This window comes from Chaetura pelagica, unplaced genomic scaffold (genome assembly GCF_000747805.2).
Source record: "Chaetura pelagica isolate M959 unplaced genomic scaffold, ChaPel_1.0 scaffold127, whole genome shotgun sequence".
Classification (NCBI taxonomy): Eukaryota; Metazoa; Chordata; class Aves; order Apodiformes; family Apodidae; genus Chaetura; species Chaetura pelagica.
In genome coordinates, this window is record NW_009953923.1 from 1,270,186 (window position 1) to 1,286,665 (window position 16,480).

General features: G+C 36.6%; 1 protein-coding gene across 2 annotated transcripts in view; it reads left to right on the forward strand.

Annotated features, from left to right (window-relative positions):
- CDK14 (cyclin-dependent kinase 14) overlaps positions 1–16,480 on the forward strand; it is a 254,892-nt gene that overhangs the window by 12,301 nt on the left and 226,111 nt on the right. Inside the window, exons 2-3 of one of the 2 annotated variants that reach the window (XM_010001563.1) lie at positions 4,598–4,843; positions 14,695–14,789. In XM_010001563.1, the coding sequence (XP_009999865.1) occupies positions 4,598–4,843; positions 14,695–14,789 (341 nt within the window). Of the gene's footprint in view, positions 1–4,597; positions 4,844–14,694; positions 14,790–16,480 lie in introns of those variants that run through there. The other variant, XM_010001564.1, reaches the window with a different exon arrangement.

Consider the following 16,480-nt stretch of genomic DNA (forward strand, 5'->3'; position numbering starts at 1 on the left):
AAAATTAGTTTCCATAGGACCCCTCTCATCTCTGTGTAGAAGTGAATGACTCCTTCCAAAGGGAGACTGGGTTTTATAGTCCAGGACTTCTATCTAGGAACTGAAGCAGAGACTTTGGGGATGAATGTTCTATGTGTAAAGTTCTCTGGTGTGAATACTCTGTATACCATTGTGTTTACCTTTTTTCCATGTAGGAAATACATTCATATCACGTGTCCCTTACCTCTGCCACTGTTTTTGCCAGTATCTTTTTTTCAACATGTTTCTCTGAGATACTGCTGCTGGGATTCCTGCCAGATGGGAACACAGGTGGCAGAAAGCAACCACAGCCTCTCTTACCGTTTCATGGCTGGGGCCACCTGATGTGCCAAAGGCAGAGATGGTGAATCAACCATCTCAACTTCGTTGAGCCTTTGCTGCATAATGTAAGGTTTGGAAGGATGTCAATGTCTGCTGAAACAATCCTTACATTACAGGTTTTTGGCATATTGCGTGTTCCACTTGTAATGATCTATAGTTGATAAAATAATTAAGTTAATTAGCTATTTTAAATCCATTTCCTAAAAAAAAGAGAGGAAGCACAAACAAAGATCCTGTTCCTCTGCTCTCCATAGTTAGGAGATCTGCTGGCAGAAATATGTCTTTTGAAAGTGGTAACTGTGATTTTGTTGCACCACTTTTAAAAGCTAAATAGTTTCTGAAAAATATTATACTTCTGAAAATTATACTTTGAATGTAATTTGTCACGGAAGAAGTCCCAAATCATGGCAGTAACTCTTGAAGAGGAAAGAATCCCTTAAACTGTTGACATACCTTAATTTTTACTTGTGTGATGATGTGTGTTAAAGAATCAGTAACTAAAACTGTTCATTGGCTCATGCTGTTTGCTCGATAGAAGTTTCTTTAAATGTATATCACATTCATACTGAAAAGTTCTTGTTACCTCTTCCTTTTAATAATTTTTCATAAAGCATAATTGTCATCTTGTTTATGACAAACCAAGATACCACCTGGATTACCTCTACATATATTTGAGCTAAGTACTTGTAATAGTTAAGGTGCCATTGATCACATCTTCAGCAGTTTTAGGCTCTGGTGGCATTTACAGCGTGCAAATGAGTGTCTGGGCTCCACTATTTGTAAGTACAGCATTACATAGATTTATAAAGCAAGGGCAAGAAGGGGTGATTAATCATATGCATTGACTTCCTATATGTCATGAACTCTTAGACTTGCTTAATTTATTTTTTTTTATTCTGGTAACTAGCTAAAGCAGATATTCAACAAAATCATCCAGTTCTGAGCCTGCACTGGCAGTTTCCACTACTTTCTTGATTGTCACCTTCATTGGAATGCATGAGGATTGTTCTGCATGTAGTATTAAAGAATAGTCTCTACTCTGAAGAACGTGTGTATATAAACCAGATGAAATGGGGCTAAAAGAATGGTCCTGTCTTGCAGATGGCAAAATGGACTCAGAGGGAAATTCTGACTATCCCAGAGGATCACACAGGAGTATCTAAAGAGGCCAAAAATGAATCTGTGTTCTTTGTGACAAATACTGTGCTTTAACTGGAAAATGTTCCTTACTCTCATGCAGAAAGAAAGCTGGAAATAAGAGGCTGGGTTAGGCTTCTCCTGACTAGCAACAAGAAACTATCAGATGGTGGACAGTGGTTTACAGGCCTAAGAGCTTCTAATGCTAAGTATTTGTATGTATCATCTGAGGGGCTGAAATTTAAAATAATCACTTTATTTTATTTTATTTTTATTTAGTACAAGGGAAAAATTATACTTAAAGGCTGAATTAGTGAAATAGAAATAGTCAAACCTGTGTTGTTCCTAAAAGTGATCTGGTCATGCTGGTAACATCTAAGATTATTTGTATGTGCAGGATGATCTCCAAAATATGTTATGCAAAAAAGCAACATTGTAATGAAGCCATTACACTGTTGCTTTTTTACATAAGTCACTCTATAGAGTAAGTTCTACCATTAGCTGGAGCACAGGAGTGGCAGATCAGCACACCTGCTGCCCAGGAACAAAATGCAAGGCTGTTGTGGTAGCGTAACTCTTCTTGATGGAGGGAAACCTGAAATTTGCAAATGTTTTATTGCAACTTTCAGTTATGTAATTTTGTAGTTATAGCCAGTGCACAGAAGGGGCATGGTCCACTAGGTGGACTTGGCAGTGTGCTAGGTTAATGCGTGGACTTGATGATCTTAAAAATCGTTTTTAAACAAAATGATTCTATAGTTCCATGATTTTAGACCTGTTGCTTTCAAATTTCCTAGCACACAGGTTCAGCACTAAGTTAGACTTGGCTTATCAATGACAGAACGTAAACCAACCAATTAAGTATTGTTTTGCTTTAAACTTTTATTGCCAGGGTAGATGGATGGGAAGTATGTACCCTTCAGCAGCTGCATAAGCTCAGCTCTGTTGGCTTCACAGTGCACTGTGGTCATAGGTGACTTGGAGAGAATGTTTTATTTCTGCTAGGGAACTATTGATTCAGGTGAGAGAGAAGTGATGAATAAAACCCCTTTGCCAGCACTGGCAGGAGAAGCTGTGCATTTGCAGAGGGGGCAGAGGCATGTGTGAGCAGCCCTTGCTTTTGCACTTCTCTGCAGTCTTCAGTCTTTTCTGCTGCTGATTCTGGTGTTCAGCCTGTGCATCTATTGAGGCTTTTGACTTCTGAGTGAGGGCTTGTTGATGTACATCTTGGTTTTAGCAATTTGCAAGTTTGAAACTGGGTATTAGAAGACGGTTGTGAGGATTTTTATCCTACTCCAGATTTGATCAAGTGACATTAAAATGAAAGTGTCTCTCTTCAATATCTAATTCCAAGCTATTACTGCTTCCAGATGATCAATACTAACAGATGCCTTGCATTGCCTTTTTTTTTTTTTTTCTTCATTGCTTTCTTAACTTATATTGGAGCTAGATTTAGAGATTTTCCACTGCAGTAAGAAACTAGAAGCAATATTCATGGCAGTATCATCTAAGGCATTATTATAGTTGTGGATTCAAAAAAATTTAACTGGCAACAGGTGGCCTTTGGTAATTTGAAAGGAAGACAACTACAGCTTTTGAACCTTTCCTCCCTATCTCCTGCCCCTGTTTTCTAGATCATAGAATTTCATAGGCTGAGAAATACTTAGTGATTTATTTGTATCCATGTTGATTAAGCTAGAAGTAAGCCTGCTATTTTAATAGTAATTTCAGTTTACATGGTGTTAAAACATTTTTGTTGGTATCAAGTATTGAAAGAACATGGTTCTGGAGAGGACAGTGGGAAGTATCTTGAGTGCACGTCTGCACACAAGTTGTTTTAGGGAAAAGAAGCAAATTAATTTTACAAGAAGGCTAATTAAAAATTATTTGTGCAGCAGCTCTTTATCTTTTCTCTCTGAATTAATGTATCTTTTCTCTCTGAAGTAATAGTCCAAAATTACATAATTGCCTTAATTTTGGCCTGAGAGGGAATTATCATTTGGAATGAAGGGAGGCTATTCCTTTTCTCAGTAACAACTTGCTAAAGTTTTAGTCTTGGAGAAATCACGTTAATGAGAAGAAATGTGAGTACTCAGAAACCCTGGTTTGTAATGCTAGTAATGTTCTTCATTAGAGCTGACCTGGTGTATGATCGTTTGGCCAGATGGCACCGTGCAGGAAGTGTATTTTAAATTTTTAATGTACAAAAAAAAATCTTTGATCTACTGTTACAGTGGATCATCAACCCTCAAAACATCAAAGTACAAGGTGTAACCACCCAATATTTCTACAAATGATTGAAGTTGGATTTCAAGGCACAGTATTTCTCAGGAGAAATGGCAAAGAATGAATTATTGTAGAAGTTTGTATTTGAGATACTTTGGGTTATGGGGTAAGAGTCCTAAGAGTATCTAAACTTGCTGTTCTGCTGCTTTAGTGCTTTTGAACTAGCAATAGTGTAATAGCTCAGGCAGTGAGTTGCAGTCTTCGGGGCTTGGCAAAGGCATACTTCACAGTAAGAATGAATTCAACTTCTGCACTTCAGTGTGTCATTAAGCTGCAGTCTCACGTTTCAGTGCCTGGGAATTGATTTACTGATTTGATATTCTGAGACATATGGTGATAATAATAATAATAACAACACTGTATAAGCATTATTTAAAAATACAATAATATACTGGTATTGGATCCTTGGCAGGCCAGCACTAAAGTGCACACGCAAACATCATTTATTTAAGTTCAGTCTCATCCAATTTTATGCAAATGGAAATCAATGCTGCTTGTGGATATCAGTGGCTAGATTGGACAAAAAAAGTGAAGTGGTATTCCTGCCAAGATCACAAGAGAACACAAATGTATTTATTTAATCTAAGTTCCTCTTTTGTCTTTCTTTTTCAGGTTCATTTAGTGTACAGTTCTAAGATAGGCTTTTTATTGTTATGACTGTGGTGCACGTCCCTATGGAAGATGCATGTGTTGTTTGCAATTTTAATGTAGAAATAGAAAAATGCTTATAAAGTCCAATGCCTTTTATTTTGTGCTGACTGATGTATGGATTTTGAGTCTGTTGGAATCAACAAATCCTGTTTTCTCCTTTCAGATATGTGTCACAAAGATGTCTACACGGAACTGCCAGGGAATGGATTCAGTGATCAAACCTCTAGATACAATTCCTGAGGATAAAAAAGTCCGGGTTCAGAGGACGCAGAGTAGTTTTGATCCGTTTGAGAAACCAGCTAATCAAGTGAAGAGGGTTCATTCAGAGAACAACGCTTGCATTAACTTCAAAACTTCATCTGCAGGGAAGGAATCACCTAAAGTCAGGCGGCATTCCAGCCCCAGCTCTGTAAGTGCACAGTCCTGGCACCTGCACATGTACTGAGTGGTGGAATTCATAACACCACAGAAATGTTTTCTTGCTTAAGAAGGAGTTGATTACTTGGGAAAAACCCAAAAAGCTCATGGCTGCTATTAAAGATATTTCCCATGTATGTTTCTATTGTTATGTATAAAATAAAATAAGAAAATAGAACTTGAAGAAGAATGTATTTTGATATTCCTGCCAGATGTTAGCTGGGGTGTCTTGTGGGATTTCTAAGCATTTTCCTTTCCTGATCCTGGTGTGGCACTACAGCTGCTATAATGTTTATGTTGCAAATTCTGCAGAGAGTTGCTTATTGATGAAGAGGATTTTTTTCCCACCAAATTTAGGAAACTGTATGAATCAACTTTCTGATTTTTAGATTTAGGTGTTAGAGGAGCAGATCAGATTTGGCAGATTTTGTTTACAGTTTAAAATTCTCTTTTTAAAATCAAGTAGTAAAAATAACAGTTATTTCCATGTCAGAAACTGTGTGTGAGAGAGAAGAAACAACTAAGAAGGGTTTGGCAACACATTATCATTGTTGTTTTGTTCTCAATTATTTTAAAAGAAACTAGATAAATAAAATGTCATATCTTTCATGAATAATGCCCAGAACAGATTTTCCCCAAAAGACCTTCAAAATTATTGAAAAACTATTTCTATTATGCTTTGGCAAGAAAAATCTATAACAATGTGACCTTTGAGTTGAAGACTATAGATCAAAGCAGAGTGAATGTAACACTTTAAATCTTAGTTGATTTGAAATAATTTTAAAGGTTGATTGGCTTTTGTTTGTTTGTTTGGGTTTTTTGGGTTGGTTTTTTTTTGTGTGTGTGTTTTTTTTTTTTTGGGGTTTTTTTTTGTTTGCTTGTTTTGTTTTGTTTTGCTTTGCCTTCTGGATATCTTCTGTCTTTCCTACAAGAGTTTGACTGAATCCTGTCAGGCTTCTAAGGAGAAATGACAGAGATTTGTTTTATGTAGATGAGCTTTGTTTAACCCATGTGAATTTAACAGATAAGATGTCATCCCTCCAGAGGACTGTCCTTTTTAGAAAAGGACATTTTAAAATGTAACCATCTGTAGCAAAAACAAATTTTCTTTTTAGATGTCTCTGGTGAGTTCCAGATGAGTCTGTAGCAAAGAGGTCTTACCATAAAACTTTTAGAGTATTTAATAATGGATGGTGCAGTTTACAGTGTTTATTTGTAGATGATGCCTGATTATTGCTTAACACCTAAATGATAAATTTAAGTGACAATTCTTGAAAGTCTTTCCTTAAGTTCTTTTGTGGTAATAGCTCACTTCCCATCTCTGCTGTTCTTGTCCTGTTCCTCCTAGAAACTGTAACTAATTTCTATTAATGCTTTATGTCCTTCTTTTATGTTAAAACTGAAGGTTATTACTTGCTTTGCTTCCTGAATTTTGGAGCAGACTTATTTTGAAACTGTGTTATTGGCATATTTTTCTTTTCTAGTTGCCTGGTACTCTACTTTTTTCTTGCAATCTCCCGTCATCTTAGGATTTTCTCATGTAAATTATATTAATGCTTCCTCTGTCAGTATGCTGCTGGCTAGAGCTGTAGCTAAACATATGCTTTTGTTAATGTTCTCCTGTGCTGACTTATACAGACTTCCTGGGGACATCTCATGTTGCAAAGTAGGTGCATAGGAATTTCCTGACATACAATTCTGATTTCTTAACTTCCTGTAATTCTCCTTGATTCTTATAGCTCTGTTCAGCATTGTTGGTAATTTTTTGAGTCTTCCTCACAGGGTGCTCTGAAGAGCACCTGACAAGCGATGACTTGTGAATAATGTCAGTGTTCATGTCAATGAAGAAGGAAGAGCAGAACGTTATAGCAGGAGGTGATATTAGCCCTCTGCTGACAGCAGGTCACACCTGGTCCTGCCTGGCAGACCTAAGTTGACACATCCAAGGCAGAGATATGATCAAGCTGTTCCCTTTTCCCAGAGTCAGAATACCTTGCCTCAGGCAGAAGCTGTTCTGATGCACATTTCATTGAGCATATGTCTGTGTGGATAGTTGCAGGAATTTGTCGTTGTCTGGTTCTGAATTGCAATTGAATTGAGGGAAGGTATTGAGTTTCATTTGTTTCCAGTCCTGATGTTGTATAGGAGATGCCTTGCTGCTTCCTCTTCTGAACATTACTTCTTTTTCTTCCATGTCAGAGGACTGCTACATTCTTATTGAGTTACAACTTGATTCTCTTTAAATTCTTCTACTGTATACATTTTGCCAGTCTGAATGGGCATTTCAGTTTCTGTAAATGTTCTTGAGTATGGTCTGCCCTCTGGGTTTTACTGGATAAACTTGTTGAGTTCCAGTTTGGGCTCTGCTTTCTTGATTTTTTTTTTTTAAAAAAGATAGTCTGATAAATGTATGTTACCTTCCATTTGCACTTTCTGCACTTGGTTGCTAGAGGAATGGATTTAGAAATAAGCTTCTGTTTAGTCTCTTCCCTTTCATCATTTAAAGTCCTCGGAAGCCATCAGGTGGGGAAGTGGTGTCTTTCAAAAGGTCTTGTGGTCTCTGTATCACTGCTTCTACTTAAGTGAAAGTCCTTTATTTGTCTCAGAAATAACATTTTTCAAGATGTGACCTGAAAGACCTGATTTGTAATGTCCCAGAGCATTAGGTTCTGCTTTGATTAGTTTCAGTACCCTTATCTGCTCTCTTGCAGGGATCAGATTCAGTGTTTTGTGATATCATCAGATAATGCTCCGGAGGTGGCATTTCACCTGTTTTGTGTTTTCCATACCTTCAAAATGCTCTGCACTCTGCAGTGAGAAAGATGGCACATAACACAGGTTTTGGAAAGCTGGAACTGTGTGTCCCTGCCCACAGATTGGCACTTGGAACATAAAAAATTTTCTCTTGAACATGAAGTAATTTTCTGCAGTTAATGTCACACCTTGCTGCAAACTGGTAGAAGTCCTGTGCTTTTAAGCAGTGCAGCAACATACAGACAGAAGTTAGCACTCTCTTTTTTGTTCTTATAAGACAAAACTTAATTTTTACACTTCAAGTCTTTCCTCCTGACATTTACATACTCGTTATGTGAAACAGTCATGTTGGATTGCATTTGCTTAACTCCCTTCTTTTAAAAGTACGAAAACATCTATGAGTGTGATTTTCAAACTGTTTAAGCTGATTGAAATTGTATGTCATTTGGAATGAAATTTAAAGCAGAGCAAACTTCTCCTTTTATCACAACAGACTAATGGATTATATTCACATTGGACGTAGTAAAGTAGGTGTTTGACTACCAGTGCATCATCTGTCAGCCCCTGTTAGAAGAAGGGAACTTGTATAGACAAACCTTTGCTCTGATCCAGCAGAACACAGTACATATGTATAAAATACATATATATATTAAATATACATAGCTATAGTTGTATATATATGTTTCTAATTTTTTTTCCCGAGTCTTTTGCCTACCAAGGGAAGAAACTTGCTTTTCTTTTCTCCGTAACTGAGGACATTGTAAAACTACAAAATAAACTTGTTAAAATAAAGCACAGCTCAAAACCGAACACAAGCCACTATTCCCAAAATAACACTGCCTTTGGAAGATGGTTTGACTCTAATACTCTGAAAGTTTTATTCGAGATCTGTGCTCCTTAGACATGTGGCCTTATTTCTTTTTCTCCAGTGCAAGGTGAAGTTTTCAGTGTTCACATTTTATACACAAAACCAGTACTTTTGCACAGTATTTAAATAGAATATTGCAAGCTTTATAACCTAGCTATCTGCTTATGTAGTGATACACATCAGTCCATTCTCCTTGAATGGCTTGAGATCTATGGCAATGAATTCAAGTGTCATTCTAAAGTATATATACTACTTTTCAGTTACTTTTTAAAAATTAAATGCAGCAAAACACTAATCTTTTACCAACTCGCATAAATATAAACAGTTCACTCAGATAAAAATATTTCAAAAAGTAATGCTTTGTTCCATTGACCCCCCCCTTCTCCTGTGGTAGAACAGCCTCTCTCTGTTTCTGTAACATCTATTAATTTTCTGTCCTGTTATATGCAACTTTCCTTAAAAAAATACGTGCAAAAAGCACAAACTCATTCTGTAAACACATTGTAAATCAGTTGCATAGGAAATCTAACTAAAGCAGACACTAAAGTCAGATTTTTACCTTAAAGTTGCGCATATTTTGTGTCTGCTTAAACACTTGATATGCTATTCTTACCTGCCTTTCTCCTCAGGTGTGTGCAGCCTTCTCCAGTTTTAGGAACCTATTAATTACTAGGTTAAATGCATCCTTCCTGGTCAGGACATTTTATTGAGGTAAGATAATTTGAGAGTTCAGTGTAGAGAGCGTATTTTTTCTTTTCTGGCACAGGGGAATCTTTAAGAATCATTAACCTGGAGGATTTAGATGATAAGGCAGATAAAATGTGGCAGTAGGTTCAGCTCCTGTGCTTTAATAAACTGGAGAACAAGTCAACAGCTTTAAAAACTGCATCCAGCCCTTTCACAAATTGCTCTATGGTCACTCCTGCTCAGGTTGCTCTTAATTTATGGCTACATGTTAAAGGGTTAGAAAGATCCCAGCAACAGGATGGGATCCGTACAGCTCAGATTAATGCTCAGTTTGGATTCCTGGATGCCTTTGTATCCCTTGAACATTGCCTTAGGAAACAGTCTAACTTGCAAGGTTTAAAAAATAAAGAAAAAAGTGTGACCAAGTTGACCTATTATTGTTCATAGGATAAAAACTAATTACTGTGGGACTAATTACTGTGAAACTTGAGTGGTTAAATTTGATTTCGTTTCTTGTGATTTAATCTCAGGCCTCCTGGCTTACCTTTTATTTTGAAATTTTTCTAGCAATGAATTTAGTTGTTTGGAGGCATGTAACAGAACACAGATATTTCATTTTGATTTTCAGTAATTTACAGTGGTACTGTGAACATAGTGTTTTTCCCTTAAGGATAGTTTTGTATTGATGTTCTATATTGAAGTTTTAATATTCTGCAGCTTAAAAAAAGTTTTTTAAAAAAAAGTTCTATTTAAAACTTAGACTCAGGAGTGTGCTGGTTAAGTGTGACATTCACAAGGTGTTTTGCAGTTATGAAAAATGCATGAGAATGTAACCCACACAGCTTCTATAAGAGTAGTCAGGTGATTTTCAGTGTAATTTTCCATTAAGGCTTTCTTTACTACATGGATGAAAATTTCTGAGAAAAAATATTCACATGGCAAGATAGTGACAGAACTTGTAGAGAGGAGATCTTCCTTTGGCTTATATCCAGCAAATAATGATAACATTTTAATAGAAAACATTTCAGGGTTTTAATTAACAAAAAAATTACACATTCAGTCAATAATCAGTTTTCAGACATGGCAGAGATTGTCCTTTTATCACAGTAATGTTATGATGTGACATATTTTTGTTGACAGCTGGCTGAGTATGAGCCATCAAGATGCCCAGGTTGCCAAGAAGGCCAATAGCATCCTGGCTTCTATCAGAAATAGTGTGGCCAGCAGGACTAGGGAAGTGATTGTCACCCTGTACCTGGCAGTGGTGAGACCACACCTCAAATACAGTGTTCATTTTTGGGCCCCTCACTATAGGAAGGACATTCAGGAGCTGGAGCGAGTCCAGAGAAGGGCAACAATGCTGGTGAAGGGTCTAGAGAACATGTCTTAGGAGGACCAGCGGTGGGGACTGGGCTTGTTTAGTCTGGAGAAACAGAGGCTAAGGGAGATCAGACCTACCTGGTTGTAGCAAGATGGATGGTGGTCTCTTCTCCCAAGTAACAAGTAACAGGATGGGAAGAAATGGTCCCAACTTTTGCCAGGGGAGGTTCAGATTGGGTATTAGGAAAAATTTCTTCACCAGAAGGGTTGTCAGCTACTGGAACAGTCTGGTAGTGGAGTCACCATCCCTGGGCGTACTTAAAAGATGCGTAGTTGTGGTGCTTGGGGTGTGGTTTAGTGGACTTGAGAGTGCTTGGTTAATGGTTGGACTTGGTGATCTTAAAGGTCTTTTACTACCTAAATGATTCTGTGATTCTATGTTGGTGTTTTAGAGGGTTAAGCAGTAAAGAGGAGTAAGAAGAAAGAAAAAACAATTGTGGCAGAAATATTGTAACGATAGATCTTAAAACAAAACAAACAAAAATGTTTGTTTAAACAAACATTTACCAAAATATGTGCATTCAGCTGAAATTAGTTGAAATTCAGCTAAAATGAGTACTCTTTTCTGTTGAGAAATCCCTTCTGGGGAGGGGAATTGGAGGATTCACCAACTTTCTAATATATAGGGAACTTCTTGTGAGTCTGCTGCTTGAGACATATGTCAGTGGCTGATGCAAGCACTGTACATCTGACATACTTTGGATATGTCTCACTTGGTATGTGTCTTCCAGTCAACCATATCCTAGGCAGAATATGGGACTCCTGTGACTTTACAAATAGAAATCTCTGTGTATATGTATTCCCATATATTTTACTGGAAGGAATAAAATACTTTAAATGAAGAAGTTATATTTAGAAGTGAATTTTCTATATTTAATTTTAAATTTAGCATTTGCTGAAAAAAAATATTGTTGCCACAATCTTGCTGAAACAAGGCATATTTTTTTAACAAAAATGGTTGGAAAAAAATAAACTAATGTGGAGGAATCTGAATAACAAAATTCATTGCTATGAAGCTGAAAAAATAACTATATGAAAGGTGGAGTGTAAAGCACTCCTGTAAAGCAGCCTGAAACGGTTATAATTTCCAGCAGTGACATGGAACTTAAAATTATTTAAGTCTCTTCCATAGCCCTTTATTTATATCCCTTTAAGCCTACAACTTACATTTTTTTTAAAGTTCTGGGTTTTTGCATTCTCTCAGTCAGTCCTCACCTCCTTTATAATCTAGAAAAAAAAAAGGAAAGGTAAGAAGTGCCTGAAATTCTTGCCTTTATAAGCAATTTGTAATTGTAAGTCTGATTTAATATGTGAGGCTTCATTTTTAAAAGTATTGAGAAAACACTGGGGAAATGGTAAATTTGTTCCTTAATTTTCTAAAGTGATTGCCTGTGCTGAGTGAGACTTGTCTTGCTGTTTCATTAAGAAATATAATGCAAAGCAGTTGCAAAGTGTCTGCTGCCTCAGAATTTATTTGGAAAATGTGTGGGCAAAACCCTCTGAAGTTCTTTTCTGCATCAGGTGCCTACAAACATTGTAAGCCTTTTAAGACTACAAATACAAAGGAAGAATAATGTAATAGAATCCTAGAAGGGTTTGGATTGCAAGTGACCATGAAGATCATCTCGTTCCACCTCCCTGTCATGGGATGTCCATTTTCACAAAGGGAGATCTAATAGTGTGAGTGATCAGCTGGAACAGAGCTGGAACAGGTGCTGTAGAATGGCAAGAGGAGGATGCCAGCCTTATGGGTTTACTGCAGAAGGGAGTGGTGGTGGCTAACGGGTGGGTTTCTGATTGTTTTCTGGTTGTTTCTGGTCAGCTCATGCCTGGCATGAGCAGGCACTGGACAAGTGATTTGGGCTGCTTATAGGAGGTGGCTGGTCAGCCTTTCTGCTGCAGAGCTGAGCCCTGGGGCTCTGTGTGGAGTACCACTTGAGGACAAGACAGTTGAAACCAGCACCTCGTCTGTACAACCAGGAGTGAGGTCTCCTGGTCCTGCCAGTGCAAGCTTCTAGCATTTTGCATTAACATCTCAGCAAGGATGCAGCAGCTTCCAGGAGGAGAGTGAGTCAAAAGGCATGACCTTCTGTCCATGCTTCTGGCAACTGGAGTATGGAGAAATGAGCTGGCGGTTTTAAGAACAATTACTGTTGGTGATTTACTCTGTGGTAATGGATTAGAGGCATCCTGTTTCCTATCAAGATCTTAAGGCATCACAAATTGTTGTGACCTTTAGATTAAGTTTTCCAGTGGTAAAAAATAAAAGTAAATATTGATGTGAAAGTAAGAATAGATATAAAACACATGTATAAACCCTCTCCTTTTTCTTCCTCATTACCAGGAAACCAACAGTAAATTGTTGATTGCTAACTAGGGCAACATTCCCACTCCAAACAAAGCTACTCACTGTGTGTTCACTGCAGCCTGCAATTTAGGAAATACTTTGCTATCCCTCTTCATTATATGGGAGACTTCTAAACACTTGTTTTCTGTGGTTTTGTAATGTGTTAGTCCATAATTGGTACTTAAGTGAGTTGGCTACCTGAAAGAATATTTTATTCACCTCTATTAGTGACATCTGTATTAAAACTGTGATTGAAAAAAATAAATAATTTCTAACCAGTCAGAATGCATTTTTAAGCACAGACTGGGAACCAAAAATATTACTGCCTTATTTATAATTAAATGTTCTAAATACTCTAACAGGAAAAAGATCTGAGAGTTCCCATACAAGAAGTTTTCATGGATCTTTTAATATTTAGGAATTGGATAGCAAAATAACAGATTGTTCTGTGTATTGAAGGGAGATGAAAATGCTCAATTTTGCAAACGTATGTGTGTGTATCCTGATGCCATTCAATAGAAGGCTGAGATGTTAGTTTCAAAAAAGATGTATATATGCCAATGGCTTAGGACAAATGTAGAGTAGTTGAATAAAGACAATATTTACTTTTTCTGGCTAATAGTTTATTTGGTGTAGTAGTGGAGAGGTATGAGATACCAAGTCATCTCACCTGAGATGCTCTTGTCTACTTAAATAGAAGTAATTTTTAGATTCAGTTGATTTAAAACTTTTGACCATGGTTTTAAAGAAATTTGCACACAGATGTGTCCTGTACTATAATGTTCTTTTCCTTTCAAAAAGCTGAAACCTGAATCCTTTTTGCAAATCAGGTATAAGATCCTAAATGTGAGTGTACACTGTGTGCAGCTGTGCATGGCTTAGCACCTCCCAGTTGAATTCAATACTAAACGTGCTGGTTTGCTTGACTGCTTTTCTTTGTAGTGTTAAACCCAGAGTGCTGACAAATCAGCCCCCGTATGTGATTTGAGCATCAGTGTTGACTCTCCAGAGTTTCTGCTCTGAACTCTTTTGGTTGGTTTAGGTACAGGACATCTGAGCACTGCAGTCTGAACTATATCTAGATAATGCTGAGGACAGCTGCAGGTCAGTTTTTTGCAATGGGGGAACCAGTTTTTCTGGTCTTGGGGGAAAAGTAAAAAGCCCTTTCCTTCCAGACAGCTGAAAAATTAGGAAATTTGGGAAAACAAGAGTACTTAAAAAAACTGAAACATTTTCCAAGAACTAAATTGGAAAGTTTTCATGTCAGATGAATTTCTGTTTTTAAAGCATTGTGATATTCTCTGTTAGGACTATGTAAGAGTGGGGCAAGGAGCAGTCTGTAGCAAAGGCGAGCTGATCTCTCTGGCCCTTTGAGCAAAAATCATTGCAAGTATCTCTTTTAATCTGATTTTGTAGGGTAGGTTAAGACTGTTGCTTTGACCTCTTAATAAAAATAAGTTGGCTTAGTTTTTAATGATCTTTTCCCCTGTATGAAATGATATATGTGAAAAATAAACCAGAAATACCTATTTGATTAAGAACAAAATCCTTCTGATAGTTCCAGTGATGTAAGTGTATGGTTAATATCAGCAACCACCATCTGGGGTGTCAAATGATGTTTTATTTGAGTAGCCTATTATATTGTTTCATTAGCTCTGCTACTAATTTTTTTGTTATTGTTGACTCCAGAATACATATAGGTCTATGAGTTTTGATAATGATGTTTGATCTCTAGAGGATGAATCAAAGCAGTTAATGTTGCAGGTGCAATACATGCTGAAAGGTCATCTTTTTTTGTTTTGTTTAGCCTACAAGCCCCAAGTTTGGAAAAGCAGACTCATATGAAAAACTGGAAAAACTAGGGGAGGGGTCCTATGCTACAGTATACAAAGGGAAAAGCAAGTAAGTGGAGTTGTTTGGTTTTTTTTTCATTTATTTTTGTGTGTAAATTACAATAAGCAGAAAGTAATAATGATAAGTAGTAATAATGTTTCTGCACATGTGCATAGATTGCTGTGAATTTAGCACAGTAGCACCGTGCTACTGGCTGCCATGTGCTCTAGTGAAAGAGGCTGAGACCGTGTTGCATAGGTAGCATACTACCTTCACATCAGAACAAGATGAGATCCCCTCTTGTTAATCTGATTTTTTTTGGCAATTTAATGTTTTACTGCTTTCTCACTAATAATACCAAAATAATTTTTAGGGGTAAAAGCACAATATAATGTCAAGTAGATTTTTCTGATGTTCTGAGAGCAATGTTGAATATATGCAATAAGTTATTAATTGTTTGTTTGTATTTATTAAAAACATGAATAAAATAACTTGAAGGGAATTAATGGAATTTTGAACTACTTTAAGTTTAGTTTGTTATAAAAGATTTTATTTACAATTGTTGCAACTACTTCACCTCAAAATACTCTACTGTATACATTTTGATGTTATTTGTTGCAACTTTTTTATTCCAGTGCCCTAAGTGCTTCTGTATTGTATACAGTAACTCAGTGATCATACTTTAAGTAGACTACTTGACCTAGTGCTTTAGTTGAGAACTATCTTTTGTCAAGCAGAGTGTCTGGTGCAAGTTAATTTAATTACTCAATTTTCATAATACAATTTTCTGAAATAATAAGTAATTGTTATTATTCTATAATATTAAAGTAATTTTGAGGGAGAGATTTGGTACATGTGATACCTTTATTTAAAAACTTTGTCTAGTGAATTATACATGAGGTAACTGCCATTCTCAGCAGAGAGAATATCGTGACAGTCGTGGAACAGGTTAACTACTAAAACATGTATTAACATTTTCCAAGGTCATTAAGTTAGGTAGGTCCTGAAAATTATTTTTTTCACTGAGTATTTGTAGCAAATCAGAATGAAGGGTGTCCTCATCTCTAAGTAGTTTTGAGGTTGATGAGCATAATGACAGCTGATGTGGATAAAAACATGTTTTGAATGTAAACGCCAGAGCATGTATTGTCTTTCACTGGCAGCTTTTTTCAAGAAAATGCAATAACGTTGTATTGTTAATGGTTACTCATCACCATAAGTTCCAGACATTATACACATGTAAGCATTTTATTGAGGTCTAAGTAATAAGAGAAGACAGTATAGATTTCAGCTTGTGCCTTATTAGTAAAATGCTTTAGTAAAATCACAGTGCGTATCTGGTGATTGTTTTCCCATGTGCCTTGACTTTCAGTAAGATTGAACAAAGGCAGCAGGGCTGCTAGATGTCCTGTCAATCAGTGGAACAGAATGGAAGTTAAAAACAAAGCAAAGTGCATGCCTGAAGCATTCAGTGATGACTTGTGAATGTGTTGTGAAATATATATTAATTAGAAATATTCATTTGTTTTTGTAGAGCTGACTGCAGATCTGTAAGAAATACTTCAATGATTTTAATGATAGTTGAATAATGAATTGAAATGACTGTGCTCTTTGCATTATCCATTGTAAATAGCAAGCCCTGGATAAGTAGTGTAAATTATTACAAATATATATAACCTTATTCCTCTGATTCGTGACATCTTTTGCAAGGTCTGTAAAATTTGTTTTGAAAAAAGTGTGTGTAACTAGAGTGTGGATAA